The 26,399-nt window shown below is 37.4% G+C and overlaps 1 protein-coding gene across 1 annotated transcript; it reads left to right on the forward strand.

Annotated features, from left to right (window-relative positions):
• On the forward strand, window positions 1–25,835 carry cd82a (CD82 molecule a). The gene is made up of 10 exons (XM_073858780.1): window positions 1–152; window positions 8,874–8,956; window positions 12,137–12,209; window positions 19,470–19,594; window positions 19,886–19,957; window positions 20,358–20,360; window positions 20,688–20,786; window positions 22,495–22,668; window positions 23,310–23,393; window positions 24,650–25,835. The coding sequence occupies exons 2-10, from the start codon at window positions 8,894–8,896 to the stop codon at window positions 24,725–24,727; spliced, it is 771 nt and encodes a 256-aa protein (XP_073714881.1). The 5' UTR covers window positions 1–152; window positions 8,874–8,893; the 3' UTR covers window positions 24,728–25,835.
• Window positions 25,836–26,399: the final 564 nt, after the last annotated feature.

Consider the following 26,399-nt stretch of genomic DNA (forward strand, 5'->3'; position numbering starts at 1 on the left):
TCTTAAAATAGTAATAACCACAAGGTGGAGACTGAGAGTGACTTTATACCACAGCTCCCGTCCTCTTGCTGGCATTAGCCTCATTAACGCTGGAGCAGACGCACAGCTGACATCTATTGTACTTTTCACATTTTCCCATCGCGATAATACACGTGAGTATGCTTTTAAAACATCACATTTGATGTTCGGAATGCATTCATATTTGATGCTTATGGATTTGCGTGTATTTGCCATAACTGAATCTAGAAAACTTACGAATGAAGTAAAACGCTTGATGAAGAAAGTGCTCGTCAGTTGAGAAAATAGTGTCTGCATCTCCGCTTTTGTTTTTAAGTGTTTTAAAAGCTGATAAGTTAATGTACTGTTAATGCGTTTGGTGTGTAATTTACTCTGTAATAGGTTTCTCTTTCAGTGGTTTATTGCGCTGATGTGGCGCGCGCACAATACAGTAACCGAACAGATCAGTTCAACTTTTATCTTGCAGCTGTCCTTACTTTCTGTTCCTTCAGCTTTGAAAAACTAAGCACAAAGTTGTCCCAGTGACTGATAGTGCTGTTCATATTCATCGTTATGATTTCACTTTCATTTTATAATAATTTTATCTTGTAGAAAAATCAGCCAGGATTGTTTACATGCTCATACGTAATATGTTGGCTTCATCTCAATGATCCATTACATGCACAAAAGAAAAACGTATGTGTTCTCGTTTTCCTTAAAAACTTTAAGGACCTCTGTCTGTGAGTTTAGTTTAATGCACTGCTCATGAACTGTAATATGAGATCTGTTGTATGTAGGTCAGCTCGGTTTACAACTCCATGTGATTTGGCACATGTTTTTGAGTTTTGGGGTTTGATGGGGTGGCTGCCCTACTGGAGTTTGTACGTTTTTGAAGTTACAAAATAAGGGTATTTTTGTGACTTATGTGCTAATTTTATTTACACTATCAATTATGTAATAATGTTATCATAGTCATCATAAGTTGTTTTTTTTTAATACAGTGGCACCTTACCTAACTTTCAAGTATTTTAAAATGTAAGTGTTTCAGGTTCATACTTTTCTCTCTTTATTTTTTTCGAAGTAGCAGATGGCAAATATATACACATCCAGTTTGCCTGCATTCCATTAAGAGGTGATATTTTAAACAGGCGCATCTGGCCCTCCCTGTTGCAAAAAGCGTACTTTTTTTTTAAAGCCGTGCTCATGAATCTTCTCCACAGAGCTACTAAAATTAGACGACTTTTAATAACTTCTCTGTGCCGCTTTAGTAGCCCACTTTAACTTGACTGGTGGCATCAAGTTGGTCTTTGTGTTCAGGTGGAGAGATTAACCGTGCTAATGAATGTCTGCCTTGTTTCTGGCCGAACTGTGTGGACTGACAAGGCTGTTGGCTAATGTGGGCTTCCCCTTATTTGCGGTTTCACTTTTCTGAATGTTGTGAGCCAGCGGCGTAGAGTGAGACAGTTTATTCTCTCGAGAGGACACTCTGCACCCCTTCATGGCCGCTGCTTGACGGTTGCCATAGCAACCCGTTTGACATGTTCAAGTGTAAATGGATTGTAGTGTGAATTACAAAGAGCGTAAAGTTGATTGAATAGCCGATGACGTGTCGGCTCTAAACTTGCTGCATTATTTAAAGCACACATGCTTGCTTGATGTTTGCGTCTTTTATTTAAATACTGCTTCCATTACAGTTGCGCACTTCTTTGGATTTTAAGGTTCCCATGTTACTCACTGGTTTGCCGGGCTCCCAAGTGTGTGGAGTTTCTCCCTTTGTTGGATTTGAAAAGCATGGCTAAAGGCTGCCATTGTCATGGTGGGAAATCAAAGCTGGCCCTATCTCTGTGAAATATGGGGGATGGTGGATGAAAAGCGGGGTGTGAACTAGAACCTTGGTGTATGTTGGGTAGATGCGCTGAATGCTGATGAACTTTATGAGTGCTGAGGCTGTCTCTCTTTTGAATGGATCCTTCTGATTAGTTTAAGATACTCTCCAAATACTTCACAATACAAGATGTAGTTGTTTTTCTGTGGATAATTGTGTTTAATGACTTTATCTTATTCTATTGTATGTTTTTTGATATGTTGATGTATTTTGGTACTGGCTGGGCTATGGTCTTATATAAAGTAAAGACAATAAAGTATAATTTATAAGTAACTTATAAGTTACTTAAAGTTATAAGTAACATTTTGGGTAAAGCATTTTCAGAATTGACAGAGATAAAAGATGCAACAGAATGTTAGGGGAGACCGAGGCTGGTTGTCTCACGGGTTGGTTGTCACACTGCTTATTCCAGACATACTACATGGTGCTGTGGTACAATTTTGATATCAATTTGTTAGCCTTTAATAGCTTACTCATTTGCACTTGTAATTGTGCTGAGCAGCCACAAAACATTGAGGTTAGGAGACATTTTTTTTATTTTTATGAGTCAGAGTAAATTTTCATGTTGGTGTTGTTTTTGTGTTGAGATCTTGTAGGATATTAGTCATTCAAAAACAAAACACTCATTAAAAAAAGTAAAAGTATAAAAAAGTAGTAGCTTTATTTTGAGTCATCTTTTAGTTATCAAGTTAAAGCCGTGTGGCAGCTAGCTTAGCATGTTTGTCCATAGATATGTACACTAGATGTCACCTTGGCTACGGCAATTCATTGGACCGAATGCGTCAAACAGAGCCGCCATCTTGAAACAGGGAAATCCCGCATCAGCGTCATTGTAAGCAATGGTGTAACAGAAATAAAATCACCATAAATTGTCATGAACGCGATTTTCTTGGTTTTCTTTTGGTTTGTTTCAACAGTCAGACATGTATTTAGCATTTAGTACAGGAAAAAATAAAAGTTTTGATTTTATGAAAATGTACTTTTTATAACTGTAATGCATAGTGCTAGTAGCCCTTTCATCCATGCGCAGCACAAAAGTCCAGCATCGTTCATGAATTCGAAGTATAGGCGGAGATAGCAGCTTTAACTAGATACTTCTTTTGACAAGACCCCTGTTCTAAGATGGCGGCGGTTTTGACGCATGCTCAGAGCCCCAAGGCGACATCTAGTGTATATATCTATGATGTTTGTCAAGAAGTCAGTTGCGGATGGTTGTCTCATAGCTTGCGGGGTTGGTTGTCACATGTGAGTATTGGACATGTAGACCTTTTAAGACTGGTCTGTTTGTTTGTTTTTGTTTGCTGTTAAAATAAAATAAATAAAGCATTAAATAAAGAGGTTTTAACACTAAAAAATATTTCATTTTATTTCCCAACACAGTAGACAATTCAAGTAACTGATCACCAACTTTAATTCCATTGTTTAAACATAATGGGCATTAATGACAACTATTATAGGGGTGGTATTCATATTAAAACTTATTTGCAGTTTCTAGCTTAAAAAAACTAAAATGTTAAACATTATCTTTTCAGATCCCAATTTATCACTGAAATCCTATTGAACCACTATAGGGACAACCAGCCCCCGTGTCTTTGATGGTTAATTACTTCCTGTTACAATACATTCTAAAAGTAAAAAGTATACACATTTAAAGCCAAGACCCCAAGTTTTCATTTCATGTAGGAATTACTGCTGAAAGATTTTTTAAGACGAACAGTTCATGCATGAGTAAAAATTGTGGCAACCAACCCCGGTCTCCCCTACCGATAAACCCCTGTAGATATATTGTCAGTCAGCCCCTGTGGTAATGTTCTGGTCTGATTAAAATTTTAGTAAGTGCATTGTGACACACTTTTTATCAGCGTGGTAGAGGTTGGATAAGTTACACGTGCTGGCACTCACGTTATGTAGACATAATATCTGTGACCCTCTTATGTAGTACATCAGCTCAATACTGACCCTGATTAGAAGCACACAACTCTTCTCTTATCAAGGCCGAATTTGTTTATGCAATCTTTTTGTTTGTTTTGTCTTAATTTGTGTAATGTATAAGTAGTACACGATTAACCAGCATTGGGTGTAACTAGTTACTAAGGTAATTAGTTTCTGTAATTTAATTACTTTCCCTTGAAAAAGTAAAGTAAGGGATTATTTTTAATTTTCCAGTAATTTAATTACAGTTACTTCTGATATAATTAAACTAAATACTGTGTATAGACGGTTTCATCGGACGCACGTGCGGTGACGCGATACGCGTCTGGTCCAACCTTTACTTCCGGTTTCAGTTTTTTAATGGTCTGACTTTTTGCTAAACTGAACTCAAATAACAAATGTACTTTGTTGTCTTTATCCTCAGCGGAGTTTTCCGGAAATTACGTGTTGACCACGGACGCCGCTTGTTTATGTCGTTACTGCCAAAACCGTCTTTAGACTGTAGACCAATTATTTATACTACAATAGTGGATGTAACATCAAAATTTAAAGTCTGAGGTTAAAATGCATGTTTTTTATGTACTGTATCCTTTTCACTTTAAATACTTTGTTGAGTTATGCTGGGTACACACCAAACTATTTTTTACATCTTGTAAGATTTTCAAAATGTGATGGACCACAAACATGAGGATAAAAAATCCTAGATTTAACCGTTTTGCACCTATAGAGTGTGGTCTGCCATGATGTGTCAAATACAGCACACCACACACTAACAGATTTTCAACCAGAGTTGAAAAAGAAAAGGGTTTGGTTGAAGTCACGGAGACAGCGGGAACATGGTCTGTACAAGTTCACTTTCCATCAACTTCACTTTCCATCAACTTCACTTTGTGCTACGCCATGACTGCTTCTGTCTTCCATTGTCTCGCTTTCTGGTTGGATATTGTTTTGTTTCACGTGATAATTTCAAGAGCGTGCGCGCGTTTGTCCTCGGGGTTCCCCCCACACATCAGGAGTTCTGATCGTAAATATTAAACATGTTCAATATTTAGAATTCGTAATCGGGGCACCTCAGACGTTTTTCGATCAAGTTCAGTCACTCTTAACTGGGGCTGTCACAATTCTCCAAATCCTTGATTCGGTTACATTTTCGATTTTAAGGTCACGATTCGATTCTCGATTTTTACTTCTTTTTTTGAGAGCACAAAAAATGCTAAGTCGTTTTTAGACTAGACTTTTATGATATATAATATCTGACCTTGAACCCGAAGATGCCCTGCCATGTTAGTTGTGCTGCCAGTAGAAGAATATGGTACACGCACATACCTGATAAAATGAAACTTCCTGTCAGATGAACATTCCTGTCAGTACTCCGCACCTTGTCATTTAAACGCGAGCGGGGGTAATGATGAGTTTATATGGAAGCAAACTAATATTATGCCGGAGTCCGCTGCTTGTGTTGTAAGTAAACATGCTGCACAGTTTTTTGTACATGCATATGTTAGAGCTTTCTCTGAATGTTCAGCGCAATTGATGAAACAAGATTGTGCAACTTTTACACGCTTCAAAATGAAACTGCGGAGATCAGCCGCTTTAGTTTTATCAATGAAAGGCTAAAAATAGGTCTGTTCACTGTGTGTTCGCGCCAGGAATCAGAAAAGACGTAAAACATTGTGTTCAGTACCTCAGATTAGATAAATGGGTGGAGAGAAGGCTGGTCTCCTGTGGCTGTTCGAACACATTCAACCACATGTGCGTTTACACTACAAAAGCTTGCAAGCTTTGTGACCCAACGTGACATGGGGGCATGGCAAATTTTTAATTCGAAGTTTGAGGTTGTGACTTAATTTCGATCGATTTCGATTTAAAATCGCGACACTCTTACTTTTAACACACCAAATTGGCACATATTTGCTCACACCTACAAAGTGGCAATTTTAACATGCTATAATAAATTATCTATATGGTATTTTGAGCTAAAACTTCACATACGTACCCAAAGATTTATTTTACATCTTAAAAAAGTCTTGTGAAATATCCACTTTAAAAAGCAGTAATTTGAACTATTTGGAGGCAACAGAAGTTAATGGTGAGAATTGACCTTAAAAAATTAGAACCAGAATAATTGATGTACCTTTATGGGGCGCCAGGGGTGGTTTCCTGGACAGGGATTAGACTAGTCCTAGACTAAAATAAATGCAAGAGCTGTCCAAACTGAAAACAACTTTAAGACATATCTTAAAATACATCAGTGCCCTTTGTTTTGCCTTAAAATTCACAAACGTAATGTTTTTAGTAGGCAAGTTTGTTAAAACTACATATTACCCAATTAAACTAAGGCCTAGTCCTGGTCCGGGAAACCACCCCTTTATAAATCATTTGAGCCATTTTAAGCCTATCTTTGTATTATTGACTTAATATGCTTTAGAAAGTAATTAGTAATAAGTTATTAAATACTTTTTGAAGAGAGTAATTTGTACAGTAATCTAATTAGTAATTAATAACCTTTTTTGAGTAACTTACCAAACACTGGTGATAACACACAGTGTTAGAGGTATAAATGAGTCCTTGTTTGACAGTGTAGTGGAAGAAGGAAGTGCAGGAAATTTCATTTCATGGGCTTTTGTCTCATGGGACCTATCAAGGTTTAAATAATAAAATAAATTTACGGTCTCTCATGGCAGAAAGATATGAGAGATTTTTAATTGGACTGGTCGGCCTGTGCTTAGCAGCACTATAAAATTATATCTCCAAAACTATATTAAAAGTAGCAAGTGAAATATGTTTGTAATGTTATTCGTATCAGTTTCTTTTGTCTACTAAGGTTGGTTCCTAACAGCTTAAAACAAGTTCATCTGATTTGGCAACTTCTAATTAAAATTTTTTGAGATTTTCTAAAATGTTTTGGTCTAATTACACTGCAGGCAGACATCCGGATTTTAAACAATGTTGCCTCTCTTTTATTATTGATATGCACGCCATGCAGTGCATGGTTTAAAGTTGTTCAATAGAGTTACACAAAAAGTGTTTTGCTGCTAATGTGGTCTGCATTTTTGTATGCACGAACCCTTTGGACAAAGTAAAAGTTCAGTGGTTTCAGTTTTAGTGGTTTATGCCTATAGCTCTGTATAACGGTACCACTTTACAATAAGGTGTATTTTTTTAAAGGGCAGCTATTATGCTCATTATTACAATATGTAATATAAGCCTCAGGTGTTATATCATGTCCAAAATGGCCCTATTTGGGTGGAAGCGAAAATCATATCTGTACCTTTAAATGCAAATGAGCTACTGTCATCACTCCCTTCCCAAAAGAGAAAACGAGTGCTTTCAGTCAAATTTGATTTGATTTCTGGGAAGACAATGTGAGACTATAGTATCTCACTATTGAGTAGGGCTGTCACAATGATGAAATTTGGCTTACGGTTAATTGTTTAATGAATTATGACAATTAATTGCCTGTTTATTGCTTTGACATTTTTTGTTTATGAAATAATTTGCACAGATTGTTGTGATTATTTAAATGAAATCTTTTGCAAGGTTTATCTGGCAGTAAATATTTATACACATTAAACACATTTTTAAAAGTAATTTGATACTGTCTCGTTTATACAGGTGCTACAGCTCCCCCTTGTGTTTTTTAGAGAGATGTGCAATCATCGCGGTGATCTGAAATCATTGCGATGATGTCAGTCAATTGCGATGAGACGATTATTTAATCATTGTGACAGCCCTACTATTGAGATATGGCAGATCGCGTACAACTAGTAATAAATGACTGTCAGTCAGAGGCTGTGGGTGGGGCTTTATCAGTGTGACATCACATTAACAAGAGAATCGAAACATCATGTCTAATGAGACTGCTTTAGTTAAATGGAAATTAAAAAGAAGCAGTGGGTGTTTTTTTATTGTAGGGTGGTTGTGTTTGCACACACTGCCACACATTTATGTCCAAACACCTTGTAAAGTGGATTTTGCATAATATTTGCCCTTTAACATTAGTAAATGCATTAGCTAACATGCACTAACAATGAGCGATACAGTTTTTCAGCTTTTATGAATGCTTATGTTAGTTAATGCCAATGCACGTTCGTTCATTGTGCAGTAATGTTATCAGTTACAACTTTTGATCTTAAACATTTCTAAGTATATCCTGAAATTAACATGAACTAAGATTAAAATACAACCTTATTGTGTTGTTACCTGTATAAGATTTAACTAGAATTGTGTTTTTTTACATGTTGTATCTCTTAAAGTGTGTGCTCTTGACTGTTAGGATCAAAGTCCATGTATTCATTTGCACTGTAAGAAAACTTTAAATGCACTCTTGTGTTTGCTTACTCTCCAGCAATAGTGTAGCTGTGTTATCCATTTGCCACCAAATCGGCCTTGTGTTTTTGTTTTGCATGCTTATCATTACGTACATTTTTGTTTTGCCCATTTAAGGGCGTTGTGCCAGCTAAACTGTGCCATTCTGCGTACTGACAGCCCTCCAGTTGTAGAAAGCTTTTATCTAACCTATTAATGGCAGCTAAAATGTGGGTCATCATCCAACAGTGTGATAGCATCCATGATGACACAGTCCAGAGAGGAGTATTGACCTATCCTGTGGAATGTAGTGTGGTTTACTTCATAGGTCTTTCTTATGAAAACAGCGGGATGTGATTGAAAGCAGTAGAATGCTGTAATAAATATTTTACCTCTGAGTTTAGTATGTGTAATGGTAACTGTGTATTACACTGTAGCTTGCATTACTAATCCACCGTACACTTTTGATCAAGTATTTTAAGGAAATTAAGTGGAGCTGTGTTATTATAATCTATGCATTCCATTTGTGAATCTCACTGATTCAATCATCATTATCATTTCAAATCTTATCTAATCAATGTTTTTATTTGTGTAAGTCTGTATCATTCTATAAGATTATCGATTGTTTTTTATTGTGATTTTATATGTCTCTTACAGATTTTTGTTCTCATTTCTATGTAAAGCACTTTGAATTACTTAGTTTTGTGTATGAAATGTCCTATACAAATAAACGTGCTTTGCTTTGTTTTAGGATTCTACAGAGTCAGAAAAATGGGTAAAGGATGCATCACCGCCACCAAGTACTTCCTCTTTCTCTTCAACTTAATCTTCTTTGTAAGTCTCATTTAATTTGCTTTTAAGAACAAGTTATGGTTCATTTAGTTCAATGTTTTATGTCGACTGTGAATCACATTTAATCTTTGTTATCATTACTAATGTAAACAGCAGAGCTATAGTATAGACAAACTATTCTTCACAGGTTTCTCATATGTCTCAAGATTTGATTTACCTCTCCCTTCAGTTCTCCTCTGTTTTTAAAAAAAAATAATTTATACCTTCAGCTCTTTTATAGCCCATGTCCTAGTTTTCTTAACACGTACAAAACCGATATTCTGAGCCTGTGATATCCAAACCTTTCTATAAATAAGTCAACGCAGTTTAATGTTTTCCAGACAAAGCCACATGTGTTTCAGCTATTTTATAGCAGTCTTACATTTGTCTCGTACAAGAATGCACTTTTAATTACCATCCAGATGAAGTGTTTGCCATTTGTTACCCCAGCAGTTGACTTTTCTCAGTTTAAGAAACTGACTGCACTCCCTTTTTCTCATTGGTGTTGTTCCATGTAGGAAAAAATCAGTGCTGATCCAAGTTTATTCTGTTCACGCAGGCCTGTGTGATCGGGTTCAAACAGTACAGAAAGAGCTGAAAGATTGATTTTATTCACAATATAATTTACACATTTCATAAATAGTCTAGTTTTATTATATATATATATATATATATATATATATATATATAATATACGGTAAAGTCTAAATCCTTGGTGTTTCAAAAAAAAGTTTGGAGACTTGACATAAAGTATGCACTCTTGTAAACAGACTCGAAAGTGAAAGCCCGAAGCGAATGAAAAACATAGGCTACATAACAGCACAGTGGGCAAATTAATATCTTTTTTATTTAGTTTGACATGTTTTGTGTATACAGTGAGGAAAATAAGTATTTGAACACCCTGCTATTTTGCAAGTTCTCCCACTTAGAAATCATGGAGGGGTCTGAACTTGTCATCGTAGGTGCATGTCCACTGTGAAACACATAATCTAAAAAAAATCCAGAAAGCACAATATATGATTTTTTGAACTATTCATTTGTATGATACAGCTGCAAATAAGTATTTGAACGCCTGTCTATTAGCTAGAATTCTGACCCTCAAAGACCTGTTAGTCTACCTTTAAAATGTCCACCTCCACTCCATTTATTGTCCTAAATTAGATGCATCTGTTTAAGGTCATTAGCTGCATAAAGACACCTGTCCACCCCAATCAGTAAGAATCCAACTACTAACATGGCCAAGACCAAAGAGATGTCCAAATACACTAGAGACAAAATTGTACACCTCCACAAGGCTGGAAAAGGCTACAGGACAATTGCCAAGCAGCTTGGTGAAAAAGGTCCACTGTTGGAGCAATCATTAAAAAATGGAAGAAGCTAAACATGACTGTCAATCTCCCTTGAACTGGGGCTCCATGCAAGATCTCACCTCGTGGGGTCTCAATGATCCTCAGAAAGGTTAGAAATCAGCCCAGAACTACACGGGAGGAGCCTGAAAAGGTTACTGTTGGTAATACACTAAGACGTGATGGTTTGAAATCATGCATGGCACGGAAGGTTCCCCTGCTTAAACCAGCACATGTCCAGGCCCTTCATAAGTTTGCCAATGACCATTTGGATGATTCCAGAGGAGTCGTGGGATAAAATAATGTGGTAAGATGAGAACAAAATAGAACTTTTTGGTCATTTTCCACTAAACCTGTTTGGAGGAAGAAGAATGATGAGTACCATCCCAAGAACACCATCCCTACTGTGAAGCATGGGGGGGTAGCATCATGCTTTGGGGGTGTTTTTCTGCACATGGGACAGGGTGGCTACAATGTATTAAGGAGAGGATGACCGGGGCCATGTATTGGGAGATTTTGGGGAACAACCTCCTTCCCTCAGTTAGAGCATTGAAGATGGGTCGAGGCTGGGTCTTCCAACATGACAATGACCTGAAGCACACAGCCATGATAACCATGGAGTGGCTCTGTAAGAAGCATTTCAAGGTTCTGGCGTGGCCTAGCCAGTCTCCACACCTAAACCCAATAGACAATCTTTGAAGGGAGCTCAAACTCCGTGTTTCTCAGCGACAGGCCAGAAACCTGACTGATCTAGAGAAGATCTGTGTGGAGGAGTGGGACAAAATCCCTCCTGCAGTGTGTGCAAACCTGCTGAAAAACTACAGGAAATGTTTGACCTCTGTAATTGCAAACAAAAGCTACTGTACCAAATATTAACATTGACTTTCTCAGGTGTTCAAATACTTAATTGCAGCTGTATCACACAAATAAATGGTCAAAAAAAACATACACTGTGATTTCTGGATTTTTTTAGATTATGTCTCTCACAGTGGACATGCACCTACCATGACAATTTCAGACCCCTCCATGATTTCCAAGTGGGAGAACCTGCAAAACAGCAGGGTGTTCAAATACTTATTTTCCTCACAGTATATAGAGCTAGAATTATTAAATGGATTTGCAAAACGTAACAGTTCAGACCTACACGGCTGGACAATATCGTACTAGACGGTATGGTCAAGCAAACTGTGAAATGTTTTGATAGCACCACAGTGTTTACACGGCAAACTATTTGGTGCTGCTAACGGGGCAGAAATTGCAGCGATCACACTTACAGGAGTTGAACATATGACAACAACAACAAGAAAGAAGGATCACGCTATGCCATGGATTGTATACACAGAGGGGGGAAATAGATTGAGACAACAGCAGTTTTGCAGATTATAGTGCAGCGGCGTTGGCTAGGACAGTAAGCCGTACACCCCAGCGTGTGAAATGAGAATAAATGGGAGCTCTTCCGAATGGTTTTAGCAAAGTCCGTGGTGAACTCATGCTACATCCGCCGAGCTCCCCCTACCCTCCTGTGCTGCCACGCAGAGACACGGCTCAATCAGTCCCAGATGTTAGCAGAGAGCAAAGGAGAAAGAATTTGGAAGCCCATCAGGGAACAGTTCAGAGCTTTCTACATGCCAGAAACACACACACACACACACACACACACACACACACACACACACACACACAACAGCGTTTTTACTCCTACATACAGTGTTTCCATTTTTAGCTCTGTCCAAGAGATTTGGAGTGAACAAGTTGCAGCTTATAAATTGAAATGTGGGGTCCCTGTTTTCCCTCTTGTTTGCTTGCTTGATTGATTCTCATCCACGCTTTTCTACAGATCCTTGGATCTACGATTATGGGATTTGGACTGTGGATCCTCCTAGACAATCAGAGCTTCATCGCAGTGTTGCGTAAGCATCTTTACCTGTATTCATAAAATGTCTGATATCAAAATTACATTTAAGGGTGACTTTTAGAAGGATCTCTTGACAGAAATGCAATATAATTGTCAGATATGTGTTATCAGTGGTGTATAAAGACCTTAGGTTAATGAACTGTATTGTTTTTATTACCTTAAAATTAGCTTTTTTATCTACATACACCGCGGGTCTCCTTACATGGAAGTTGCCGTCATGTTTCTACAGCAGCCCTAAAATGGACAAATTGTTATACAGAGTGCGTTATGTTCGTACGTTGTCTTGGATGATGATTTGTTTGTCCTGTGGCAGCTACTGTAGCTTCTTATTGCGTTTCGAAATTGAGGTTTGTAGCAATTCGCAATCTCACCACTAGATGCCACTTAAAAACCCACATTAAACCTTTAAGCCATTTACAGGAATGTTTTGAAAAATGACACTCTTAAGGGGGTCGCACACCGGCCACGCAGCTCAGCTCAGCGCCGCGTAGAGCCGTTCTAAAAAAATCGAACACATTGCTTTCTATGAGTATACACCGCCCAGCTTTGACTCAGGAAGTTGCTCAAATCCCTGTCGCGCCACACAGCGCCACTTACGTAGTTTAACATTAAATAACTTCATATTTGTCCCAAATCATTAACAATTAACATTGGCTGCTAACGTATATTTAGCATTTTAAAGTAGACCCAACTAACGAAGCTCGCGCTACTTATTATGCACTTCCAGTTTACGATACCTCAGAGTTGTCCTAGACGCGACACGGCGCGACGCTGAGCTGCGTGGCCGGTGTGCGACCCCCTTTAATAACTAAATGTACTTTTTTAGCATTTGTCTCTAGGATGGTTTAAATTGCACTTGCATTCATCTTTAAAGGCTTTTTGACACCCCCATACATGAGCTTCTCACTAAGTTGTTAGGTTGTAATAAAATGGGACAACAGTAGTAGTATTGTTTTGGAATAGTGAGAACTTGTATGACACATAGTTTTTATTTTTTTAAGCCGTTTTGGATAAAGGCGTCTGCTAAATGCCTAAAAATGTAAAAATCCATAGATAAAGGAAAGAAGAGTTTGTCTTATGCTCTCATTATTGAACTCTTCTATTAACTTTTCAATAAAACCTACCGGGCTTGTGAGTCAGTTTTGCAGACCCACTTTTACAGCGCCATCTGTCTCTAGTTTGCTTTTGTTTCATGAGCGCCGTTAGTCTTAAAATGCATGATTCAGGCTTTTGGACGAGTATCCGTGATGGGTTCTGCATTTGTCATCACCCTTCCCATGCATGCACACACAACTTCTCGCATCTGATCTTTTTTCCATCCCAGAGGCCATTGCAGGCAGCTCTGGGTCACTGGGTCTGTGTCTTACAGATGCGGCCAAGTGGGCCAGAGCTACACGCTCACAGTTGGCCCCAGATCATCTATTGAGTTCAAGGCTCAGTGTAACCATCCAAGGCCTGTAAGCTCGAGCCAGGCAGGGCCTGTGTGTGACATGGGACGTCTGAGGCAGTCTGCAGGTGCTCCCTCGCTGCCACACAGGGCTCTTTTAGCAGCTCACTCATTTGAATGCATCACGTCACTGCGCGGATCAGACCTCATTTCGTATTAGTCATTGGAAAGCACAAATTAGCCCTGGTTATATATATATATATTATATAAAATGCTCCTTTATCTTTTGTTTTCATTTCAAATTGTGCTTATGTAAAGTGCACTGACAGTCCTTAGATTTACAGAACAGTACTGCTTTTAACTTTTTTTTTCTGGAAAGCATTTGCAAAAATGCAACCCGTCTGACCCGAGACATGAACCCTTTCTGAGGGACTGTGCCATAAAACAGTTTGTGTTACCAAAGAACCGCATGCGTTTGATGGATCGCGCAGAGCGGATTTTGATTTAGGAAAGCCCAGCCTCACACCAATGCACGATACCAACAGCCGTGAATCTGTCAACCTCTCGTATTCCTTCCTTTGCATGCCGTATTTCATCCGACTGACACATTCCTGCAGCGAACATTGGCTGTTTCTCGGGACTCCGGCCATGCGTATAATGTAGAGCCCTTTTCTCCATTATTAAAAAAGAGGTTGTAGCACATCATTGTTTTTCCAATCCAGATGCCAATGGCCTTCACTGACTCACTAATCCCTGAAGGGTTTTCCTGTTTCCGTTAGACACCATTAGACACTTCAACAGCATGGGGTGAACTGAGATTTACAGTACTAAAGTCAAAAACCCTAAAGCAGACACATGCCGTATTCCTGTTTTTACATGGTTAAGTCCATTTTGGGGAGATCAGCATATTAGAAACGGGATATTTGAGTTGTTTTTTCTTCTCAGCCAAATGCTTTGCCACTTTAACCACTGTGCTCAGTAAAGTTCAAAGGCATTTTTCACTTTACATTCATGTTTTTGGCAGACGCTGATATGCAGTGCAACTTACAGCTGTACTTTTTCAGCATGCGTGTTCCCTGGGAATAAAAACTGTGACTTTTGCACTGCTCTATCAACGCAATGCTTTACCAACTGAGCTACAGGAACACTTTTTTATTATTTGGATGTTGTTTTTGTAGTTGTTATGGGGACAGGCACAAAAAAGATCCTTGTCTCAATATTTCCACCTAAAAAAAATCTAGTTTACTCATAGTCAAACATTCAGATTAACTAAATGCTGTGCCTCTTATTCACAAATTTTCCATACAATAAACGGCACTGCTGAAAATCAAAGACTCATGTTTCGTGAAATAGAGATTTTTTTTAGCTGTCTGTGATCAAAGGTGTAAAAACATCTGCTCCCTTTCAGTTCCCAAACATACACTGCAGGCGTCTCTGTCTTAATCAGTAAAAGCAAAATTCAGGTTTGACTGCGCAGTTTATGGAAGACACGTTTGGTGAGCAGGGTTTCCCGCAGAAAATTAAGTTAAGGTGGTAGGGTTGAATAAAACTGAATTTTGAAGAAACTATGACAGAAAATGAACACATACTAGATTATTTATTAATTAAATGTTTTTTTACCTCTAACGGGAATAGCTTGTGATGAAGTCAAACTAAAGTGTTAATAAACACAAACTAAAGCAGATGTTGTAGAACGTCTGGGGAACGATGATAGATAGCGCAAAAATTTTAAAAACGCATTAATTACATCATCTTGAACAACATTTATATCGAATCAACAGGCACGTGAAACCTAGCTAGCAGGTTGCTCAAACAACAAAATCACCAGCTAACTTACTTTAAATTTGCAAGAAAACTATAGACAAATACAATAACAGGCTTATATAAACCCAAAACATAAGCCCACTTACAGTTCTCACTGACACATGTTTTATCAACTGGCTATCCTCCAGACATGACGGACAACGTCTTTATCGAATTTTTCGCTTGCTCACTCGCGGTGTGAAGCACATCCGCGCTATTCTCTGAGATGTTTTAGCAACTGGCTAGTTATCCTGGCTAGTTAGTAATCTGACAGGGAAATGAAAGGAAAAAATGTTTTTATGGGAGTGTATATTGTATTGAAACTATTCTTTCTTTTCCATTGGATAACAGGTGTGCTTAATCATGTAGCATAGGTTTCTTCATTGTGTTAGTTAGGTGCCTTATTGCATGCCGTGTAGAAATGTATGCTGAGCTATAATAGGACAAAAAAAGAGGTTTCGGCTCCTTCCCCTTAATTTCTTTACATGCTAATCAATGTTTTAATTAGATTTTTTTGCTTCTCTGTACATGAATGTTTAAACTGTTACTGTCTTTTTATTTCGGCCACGTCTTTCTCATTTCGGCCGTGTGCCGCAGGTGCCCGCTCGCGGTGTGAAACGCTATTTCTTCGAGATGCACTTGACGGCCTTTTTTGCAGCAATTGTTTTTTTTAAATGACCTAGTTAAGGCTGTAGGGTTTCCCAGCTTAGGCGGGCCACCCGAACTGAAAAGTGCTGTGGTGTACAAACATGACCCTGACTGTGAAAACCCAGCTAGTCAGCTTTGTTTTTTTTATTGTATTTTTCGGCCTATAAGTTGCACTGTTTTCATAGCACTTTTTCCTGGAACTTCTAGTTAGGTGTGACTATACATCAAAATTATTTCATATGAACCAAGAGAAACCAGTATTGTCTACAGCCGCGAGAGTCCGCTCTATGCTGCTTCTGTATTTATGTAATTCAATGGATTCAGTGATGCGGAATGACTTTATGAACTTGATTTGGCTTATCGCGTTAATTTAGCCTATTCAGCCTCGTATGTTCTGTATGCTATTGTGTATCGTGTAAATAACTGTTAATATTACTTTAACATGTACGGACACCTATTCAGCCTGTTCTGTGCTATTGTTTAGTTGAATAACTTGCCTTTTCAGATTAAATGTCTGTTCTTCGGCTTAGATTTTGTGAAATAATTTCTAAATAAATGTGACGTATAGTCCAGTGCGACTTACATATGTTTTTCCTCTTCAAAACGCATTTTTGACTGATGCGACTTATAGTCTGGACAATACGGTACATAAAATCATCCTATATACTTAATTTAAAATATAACCTTAATATCTTTAATATGAACTATGTAAGTTCATACCAAAGATTGAAATCATAGTGAAATCAATTCTTCTAATCTCATAATAAGATCACGAGACACTGGCCTGGATTTCACAGGCAGTGTCACACATATGAACTCACTGTGTTACTGTAATAATCAGGGTTGAGGGAGGTCATCATCAGACAAGACTCAGTCTCAGTTCTCAGTCTGATGATTTCCCTGATGATAAGACCTTGGTTTCGTAATGATGATTACATCATGTCACGTGACTCACAGTCACACAATCACTCAGACAGCCCCACATGGCTCCACACCACACTGTGGTATTGTTTGCCTGGCTGTCTGTGCTGATGTTGTTTTTGCCGGGAACCCATTGAGGTATTTTCAAGCTGGACATTATTACAGAGGCTTCTTAGTCTGATGGTATGCATGAGTCTGACTGAAGCAGGACCAGAACACAGTATGTGATCTCTTCTTTGGTTAAGTTACAGAGCATCACAACCGAAGTGAAGATCGCGAGGAAAGCCTGCCAAACACAACTCAGTATTACACAAATCTTCTTTAATCATAGACAGACACTATATTTAATGGCTTTGAGCGTTCGATTGAGAAAATACCTAGTAAACATGTTATTTAAAAAAATGTATTGTGTGTTTGTGGGTGATTCTCACAAAATCCAGATTTAGAAGGTGTCCAGCATCAGATTTTATAAAAAGCCCTTCAAGCCAATTTTTTTGCACATATAAGATTAAGGTCTGAAATTACGTTAACCATTATTTTTAGAGAATTTAAAAGATATTTCCTATAGAATTATTTAATTTTTTTAGATTATCATTATAAAAAATATCATTACCACAATATGATATTACATTAAATATATGCATTTACAAACTCATGTTTCGGTAATGAGAACTAAAAAGTTGTCTAGGTACAATGACAAACAAAATTTCAAGTTTTATCTGGAGAGAAAAAATAAGAACTGCTTACCTGGTAGCCATCTTGAGTGTCACAATCAATTATGTCCCTTCCAACATTTTTTTTTGTTTTGAAAATGTTAGTTCATTGAGGGCTTAAACAATGATTGAAAATTGTTGCGGAGGATGAGAAAATTGGTTTTCGACACATTTATATTCCTTTTTCCTTATATATATATATATATATATATATATATATATATATATATATATATATATATATATATATATATATATATATATATATATATATATATATATATATATATATAAGGGCCTGTTTACATGAGAACGCTCAAGGGTGAAAATGTAAAAATATTTTATCGGATGTGCCTTTCGTTTACATGGTGACAGCGTTTTTGAGGCTTGGAGTGCATACTACATTGAATATCACGCACTTTTGCATCTGTAAACCCAGAAATTGTCTTTACTTAAACAATCAAGTAAACATCACTTAATATTTTCTGTTTTGAACCCAAAGCTTAAAAAGTTTTGTTGATTTAACTTTTAAGCTCACAAATTTCTAGTAATGTCAACTAATCCGGATGTTAAGAGTGCAGGAATATTGGAAGAAATTAAAACATTAAGTACATTAAACTTAAAATTAATTGTTATTTCAACCAGGCAAAATACAAATTTTTAGGGCAACGAGTTTCCATAAATTTTTTAAGTTCAATCAACCTGTATGGGCTTACAGTGATATGCACGCAGATTTCTCCCTCAAAACGCTTGTATAAACGTGGAATAAAAACTGATAACACAACGCCACTTTTGCGTTTTCTTAGCCTAACGTGCACTGAAGATTTTCATTTTTTTTGATTTTTTTAAATATAGGTATGTCAAAGAACCCAAATCCAGTCATGGACACATTGCGGTAATGAAAAATTCCCCTTAAATGTGGACAAAAACAACAAAAGTGCTTTGTATGATCTCATTTGAAATCATGTGCAAAATAGTATGGGAAGAGATGTTTGTAACTGTATGCTTCTTATTTTGATACTCTTACTTTGCATTTACTTTGTTTATCAAAATGTTAAATGACACCTCCTAAGTCTAATTTCGTGAGAATCACCCTTGTGTGTTTTTTTTTACTTATGATAACTTATAAATAGTGTTTCTGGTCCTATGTATAAAATAAGAGCAGTTTATTAAGTCATTGCTCAACAGCTAATTCATGCATATTCTTGTCACCAGGCTTACAAAAATGATGATAACATGTTTTTATTGTGTCATGAGCCATAGTGAAGTTGAGAAATTTCTTAGTTCTCTCTGGATATTCAACACAATCTCATAGCAGTTTATACGTATTTCACAAGGTAACTAATTCGTATTTATTTGTACGACCACATGACATGCATATGTTTTTGTACAATTTGCTTTCTCCCCATGAAGTTGGGGTCAGAGGTGGGGTTTCATTATTGCTTTTTTATGGTACTCGTACATTTTAATACGGAATTTTAATACGAAAATTGACCATGAAAATGTTTTTTGTGATAAAAGTGTGGAAACCATGTTTTTCGTATATTGATTACTATTGGCAAAACCATGGTTTTACTACAGTAACATGTTTTTTTTTTAACTGTAGTAAAACGATGGTCAATTTTCGTAACTTTCGTAAAATACGTACCAATTCCCGTGAGATTAGGCTGGCATATTACACTTGGATAGGAGAAAAGTATTTAAACACAAGACACACCTCACCTTTAACCTTAAACATTTGGAAATGAGATTTTGTGACCAGAATTGTTTTTATTTCTAACAGAGGATTCATCCATTGCCCTGAAGGTGGGCTCCTATATTCTGATTGGTGTGGGCTCATTCTCCATGATTCTGGGATTTCTGGGCTGTCTGGGTGCCATCTATGAGATCCGCTGTTTGCTTGGATTGGTGAGACATACACACTTAAATAAACACTGTTATGTTATTGAGTTCCTGTTTATCTTACAAAAGACTCCTGTTCCCATGCAAATCCACAAGAGGAACTTTTGTCATCTGTGTTAGCATGAGTGCAATATGGAAATTCAAACTGTACTGTGCGGTTTTCTGTCACTTGACCTGAGTGGACTGGACTGAACCAGCTGTTGCGTTTCTGTTGCACATATGCGCTGACTGTGAAATACACGTAAAGCTGACATATGTGATGGGGGTGTAATGAGTCTGTGATTTTGTCTGTTACAGTACTTCACCTGTCTGCTGCTCATCCTTCTCGCTCAAGTGGCTGCTGCCGTTCTCATCTACTTCCAACGTGATGTGTTGAGAGATTACTCCTAATGTATAAGCCATTAATTTGGCATTAGGGTGCCAGACACTCATGGGCTGCATATGCTTTGCTTCCGTGCGTTCAGCGTGTGTGTTTTATTAAAATAGTTGCGAGGTCAAATCTCCATGTGTTTTCGTTTCCGGCTAGATTGTATTGTGAAGGTTTTGTTTAAATTCCTGGAATGGCACTTAAAAAAGAGGTCAAGTGATTTGTTGGCTGCAAATGAACAGATAGTGCCCTCTATTGAACATGTCAGGAAGTACACTGAGAGCCAAATTTAGGATTGTTATTGTAGGGTAGACCTTCACCATAATGACCCATAAAGTGTCACATGATGTGAATGATAGACACAGGATGAGGACAGTACACACATTTTTTTACTTGGGTCAGCTAGTAGGACATATCAAGGTGATAGGAAGCATCTGAGCAGGATAGACTGTAATCTGGGTTAAAAGATAGATTTTGTCCTTTTTGGTTTTCTCACAAACATTTTGGACACCTGCACGGCATTAACTTCCAGTTGGAAGCTAGACATGCATAGTTGAAGATTTTCTATCAAGTACAAATGCTACAATAGATGTCCATCTTCATGGGAAAAGATAGGCTTGTCTAAGATTTGTTGCAACTTGTCTAAACACGCACAGACTGTGAATCTGAGGTCAAACACCTGAGGCTAGAAAAAATTATAATAATACACTCGAGTTTTAACTCTTGTTTCAGTTGAGGAGAGAGACGACCGGAATCGTGACCAAAATTGTGGAAAACTACCCTGGAGAGAACAAAACCACCGAGCAGGCCTGGGACTACATCCAAAGAACAGTGAATTCATTGTTAACTCACGCTTTCATTTTTACTTTTCATTTATCTCAGTTTATTATAGCATTTAAGTCTGCTTTGAGAACGTGTTTTATGTTTACATACATGTTGGAGGCTCAAGCTCTGGAATCTAAAAATACTTGTTTGGCCGAGACCGGTTGCCCTTTAGATTTTTTTTTTTTAAGGGTTTCTATGTTTCAGGACTGGTTTTAAAACAGTTTGAAACCACACTTGCCCATATTAAACAAGTCAATAACTTTTCAATGTACAGTAAATGATTCATTAATATATAAATAAATCAAACTACAAGACTTTTTTGCAAAGCGTTGGTAATTGTAAATTGCTGCAAACCTTCATGAGACAAAGGAGTGGTTTCACGGGCAGGGATTAGCGTAAGCCAGGACTGGGCCTTAGTTTAATTAGGAAATATAACTAGTTTTAACAAACATGCCTTACTTAAAGGAACAGTATGTAGGATTGTGGCCAAAACTGGTATTGCAATCACAAAACTCGTGGCTAAAACTGGTACTGCAATCACACAACTGGTGGCCAATACACAAAATGACAACATAAACATCAGTTGAGGGCTGCAACTCCACTTTTAAAATGACAACATCCTGGCCAAACCACTGTTGTCAGTGATATAAGTATTTGAAATGAAAATGATTTCTTAATGTCTAGTGACATATCAGGGCCATTTTATGATTAATTGATAGAAATTTCTTACATACTGTTCCTTTAAAACATCACTTTTGTGCATTTTGAGGCAAAAACAAAGGGCACTGATGTATTTTAAGATATGTCAAGTTGTTTTCAGTTTGTACCGCTCTTACATTTATTTTAGTCTAGGACTAGTCTAACCCCTGTCCGGGAAACCACCCCATAGAGTTTTTGTTTTGTTTATACATTTTTTTTCGGGTTAGGTGCACTCTAAAAATGCTGGGTTATTTCCCACACCGCAATGGGTCAAAGGAGACAAACCCAGCCATAGAGTTAAATCAACCCAGAACATTTTTATATTTGACCCAACAATGGGTTGAAGCAACCCATCAGCATTAGTTAAAAGGGCTATGGCACAATAATTTTTTAAGATGTCAAATAAATCTTTGGTGTCCCCAGAGCACATATGTGAAGTTTTAGCTCAAAATACCATTTAAATAATTGATTATAGCATGTTAAAATTGCCACTTCATAGGTGTGTGCAAAAATGTGCCGTTTTGGGGGTGTCCTTTAAAATGCAAATGAGCTGATGAAATTCAAACACTTGATCACAATGATGGTGGTTTGTTGCAATTGAAACTCAATTCAAATCTGCACTAATTGCCAGTGCTGTGGTTGGATAGTGGAGATTAAGGGGCGGTATTATTATAATAAGAGCTCCTTATGACATCATAAGGAGAGCCAATTTCAACGACCTATTTTTTCATGTGCTTGTAGAGAATGGTTTACCAAAACTAAGTTGATCTTGTTCACATTTTTTAGGTTGATAGAAGCACTGGGGACCCAATCATAGCACTTAAACATGGAAAAAGTCAGATTTTGATGCCAGGGCTCCTTTAAATAACAACCCAATGGGGTTGGGTTCATCTCTTTTTGACTCAGGGCTGGGTTGAAAATAACCCAGCATTTTTTTAGAGTATGGTTTAATAACTTTGTTTGAGCCAAGGATAAACGCTGTAATTCATGCCATTACTCCTTTGTGTGTCCTTAGATGCATTGCTGTGGCTGGGAAGGAAAAGCGAATTGGGAGTCAAATCATATGATAAAGAACAGTTCTCTAATTTTGTACCCATGCTCCTGCCATAATACTTCCATCCCACCTGTAAATATCTCACAAAGTGGCTTCTGTGAGGCTTCATCTGCAGACTGGCCCATCTATGACAAGGTACGGAAAAAAAACTTTGTAGATTGAATGAATGTCAGTGTTTCCCAACCCTGTTTCTGGAAGCACACCAACACTAGACGTTTTCCAACTCATTTCTATTTAAACATACCTGAATCCACTCATCTGCTCATTACCAGAGACTCATGTGAAGTGATATGGTCAGATGTTGGAGACATCCAAAATGTGCATTTTTGGTGTGCCTCCAGGAACAGGGATGGGAAATGCATCATTCCTGCAGCTCAGCTGTTAGAGCGACTATAGGTTCAGAATAGGGTTGCACAATACTGAAGGGAAAATGCAATAACTTGCTAAATGATACAATATGCAATATGATAATGCTTTAAGTAAAATCAATTTAAATTTGAAAATATGTTTCACCTACTGTTTATAATCCTCCAAGTGCTAATTTTCTCTTTGCTAAAACTTGAACTATACATAACATTAGTAAGTATTAACATGTAGTTATTGGAAACCTTTGCGATATGCAGACTGCCACATACTAGTATATGATAAACAAAATGTATACCCAAAATGCATAAATGTTATAGAGAAATATTTTTATCAACCACTAGTGACTTTTAAGCTTTTTATGATACGAGTTGAGTGATCTGGCAACAAAAATATTTTTGTGTCTTCTTCAGGGCTGTCTGGGGAACGTGGAGAGCTGGCTCTTCACAAATTATGGAGTTATTCTTGGAATTTGCCTTGGCGTGGCTGTCATCGAGGTATGTGATTTCTGCTCCACCTTAAGGCCGGGGGAATACCTTTATTTCGCGTCCGGCTCGCGCGCACACGTGTCCACGCAGCTTTCCAAGTAAACTCCCCGCGGCTATACGCGAATGGCCGCGTTCGACACTATACGCAATACAAATGATTTCTTATTCAAATTATTACTCTACCAGGTCGTCAGGGCATCACTGATTTGGCAACATTTATAATACATGAAAACATTAGGATAGGTGAAGAAAAGTAACTGATCCACCATTACTGACACAGTTTAGAACAAACAACAAGACAACAAAGAACAGGAATCAAACATTATGGTAACAAACATGCTCCACAGCTTTCTGTTTTTGGAAGAAGTAGAAATTAAAGAAGAAAAACGATAGTTTGTTTGCAAATGCTGTCTATTTCCTTTGTATGACTGTTTGTAGTGGAGTGTCCTGTCTAAATATTTTCATGCGCATGCACTGTTGTATGCGGTCTCAAATTTTGGGCATACGTGGACGTCCCTAGTATACATTCGGCTTTAGGTGACATGAACTGCTGTTAAAGGAAAACAGCACCGGTTCTTCAATATTTTACTATGTTCTTACCTCAACTTAGACTAATTAATACATACCTATCTTTTTTCAATGCGTGCATGTCATCTTTGTACAGCGCGTTGTGGATGTGTTGGCATTTGGCCTGGCCCCATTCGTTCCTTGGGTTCCGGGCAGGGATGGGTTTGGAAGCTACCAAGCACTTCCATGTTTTCCCTATTTAAAGACCTCAGCGGCAGTAACATCATCACTCAACTCATTAAGAGGGCGCTGCAAACTAAGTGCTCTTCCGCCATACAATATAGTTCTCATTTTTATCCACTTAAAAATCGTCATGTTTTATTTTGTGCCCCATATTTACTTGTGTATGTAACAGTCTTTAAATGGGGAAAACATGGAGGTGTTTGGTGGCTCCTGGGTTGATCCCTGTTTGGATCCTAAGGAATGAATGGGGCTAGGCTAAATGCTAACACATTAACGACACGCTGTGCAAAGATTAAGTGCACGCATTGAAAAAAGACAGATTTGTATTAATTTGTCTAAGTTGAGGTAAGAACATAGTAAAATAATAAAAAACAGTGGTGTTTACCTTTAAAAAACATGTCAGACTATCACAAATCATACTGTTTATTATGATTACTCCTCACTTTTCAAGTTTTCTATGGGACATAGTTGTTTATGGATCTCAATGCATTGATCCATTTATATGTTGCTTACAGCTCCTTGGTATGATTCTGTCCATGGGCCTTTGCAAGATTGTACACCAGGAGGACTACACCAAAGTGCCGAAGTACTGAGGATCCATGGACACACAGAAATGAATCCTTTCTTATTTACCTGGAAAACAGATCTTGTTTTTTTTATTACAGTACATAAAGTGTTTTCAAAGAAAAACGTATGATTTGCGAATATGAACTGCATAAGCTCACTCTTCATCAGTACCAATATGTAAATCCACTGTGATATTTAATTAGATCTTTTCAGTGTAGGTTGAATAGTCCCACTGTCTGACAGTCTAAAGGATAAAACATAAAAGCTGTCCACATCAATGAATCAAAAGCTTGTGATGAATCCTGGAGTCCCTCAGTAGTCTATTTATACAACAAGAGTCTTCACACGCAGGCTGCTCTATTTGCTTTGATGTTTACTCTGCCCAAACTATGAGCTAACAGCCTGTATAACTTCGGTTTATGCTTTATTAAAAACCACAAAGGCCTGCTTTTGTCTGATTAAGGGACTTTCTGTTACATATTAGCATGTGTTCATTTTGTGAAGTATAAAGACTGACAAAACTTGCCACTCTGTCCTTAACATAGTCACAAATAAGAAGGTTTTCTGTGATATTTCTTCATTTATGTTTGTACATCATTGCTGTTTTGGGTTTTGCTTATTTTTCATTAATGTGTATATATTTTTTAGCTTATATTAGCATGTTGGTTTTAGGTCTGTGATAAATTTGAAAAGTTTTCCCTTTTTTGTACAGAGGATGATTTTTTTGTTTTTTACTTCCTTTAATTGAGCATCTTTGTAAGAAGGTACAATTTAAAGCTGTCCCTTGATGATTTGCACCAAACAATTATTGGCGTATCCAAAGCTGACTGCAGTTTTTTACCTTTATTGAATCGATCCTAATTTAATGATTTAAGAAATGTCATTGTTTCATTAATTGTTATACAGCAAAATAAGCAGGGAAATGCTAACAGTATTTTTTTCAGTAATAGTTGATTTGCATATGTATAATGGTAAATTTATAATTGAAGGTACACACTTATTTTACCGTTTAAAAGAAAAAAATCCTATTTTTAATACAGGGAATACAGTCCAAATAATGATAAAATGACAGAAGTATTGCAACTACATGTACCTTTCTTAAGATGAATGTGTTTCAATAAAAACTCACACTTATTTTGTGCTCTTATTTGTAAATATGTCTCTGTGTTACCCAGTTTTTCACTAGGTGGCAGTAGCACATTTCCTATATACTGGCAAAATGTGGTCAACATATTACAATTTCATAAAAATGTAATGAATGTATGCGTATTACTCCATTTACACAATGCAAACTTATGAGATTACATTTTACAATGCAACTTTTTTGACACACCCTCACTTTTAAAAGAAAAGGTGCTTAAAGGCGGGGTGCATGATTTTTGAAAAACACTTTGGAAAAGGGAGTCCTCGAGCTGAGTACCAAAACACACTTGTAGCCAATCAGCAGTAAGGGGTGTGTCTACTAACCAACATCATTGCCTAGGTTTCATGTGTGGGGCGGGTCAAAGATCCAAAAAAGGTCCAGATTCTATTGGGGTATAGGGCGTGTTTGTTTAGGTGATTTCAAATATCAACATGGGCTTTCAGAGATCATGCACCCCACCTTTAAAAGATTCTTCACAGCGATGACATAAAATAACCTTTTTTTGCTCCTCAAAGAAAATTTAGTCAAAGAAGTATTTCTTTTATATATTTTTT

Source organism: Misgurnus anguillicaudatus, chromosome 21, assembly GCF_027580225.2.
Source record: "Misgurnus anguillicaudatus chromosome 21, ASM2758022v2, whole genome shotgun sequence".
Taxonomy (NCBI): Eukaryota; Metazoa; Chordata; class Actinopteri; order Cypriniformes; family Cobitidae; genus Misgurnus; species Misgurnus anguillicaudatus.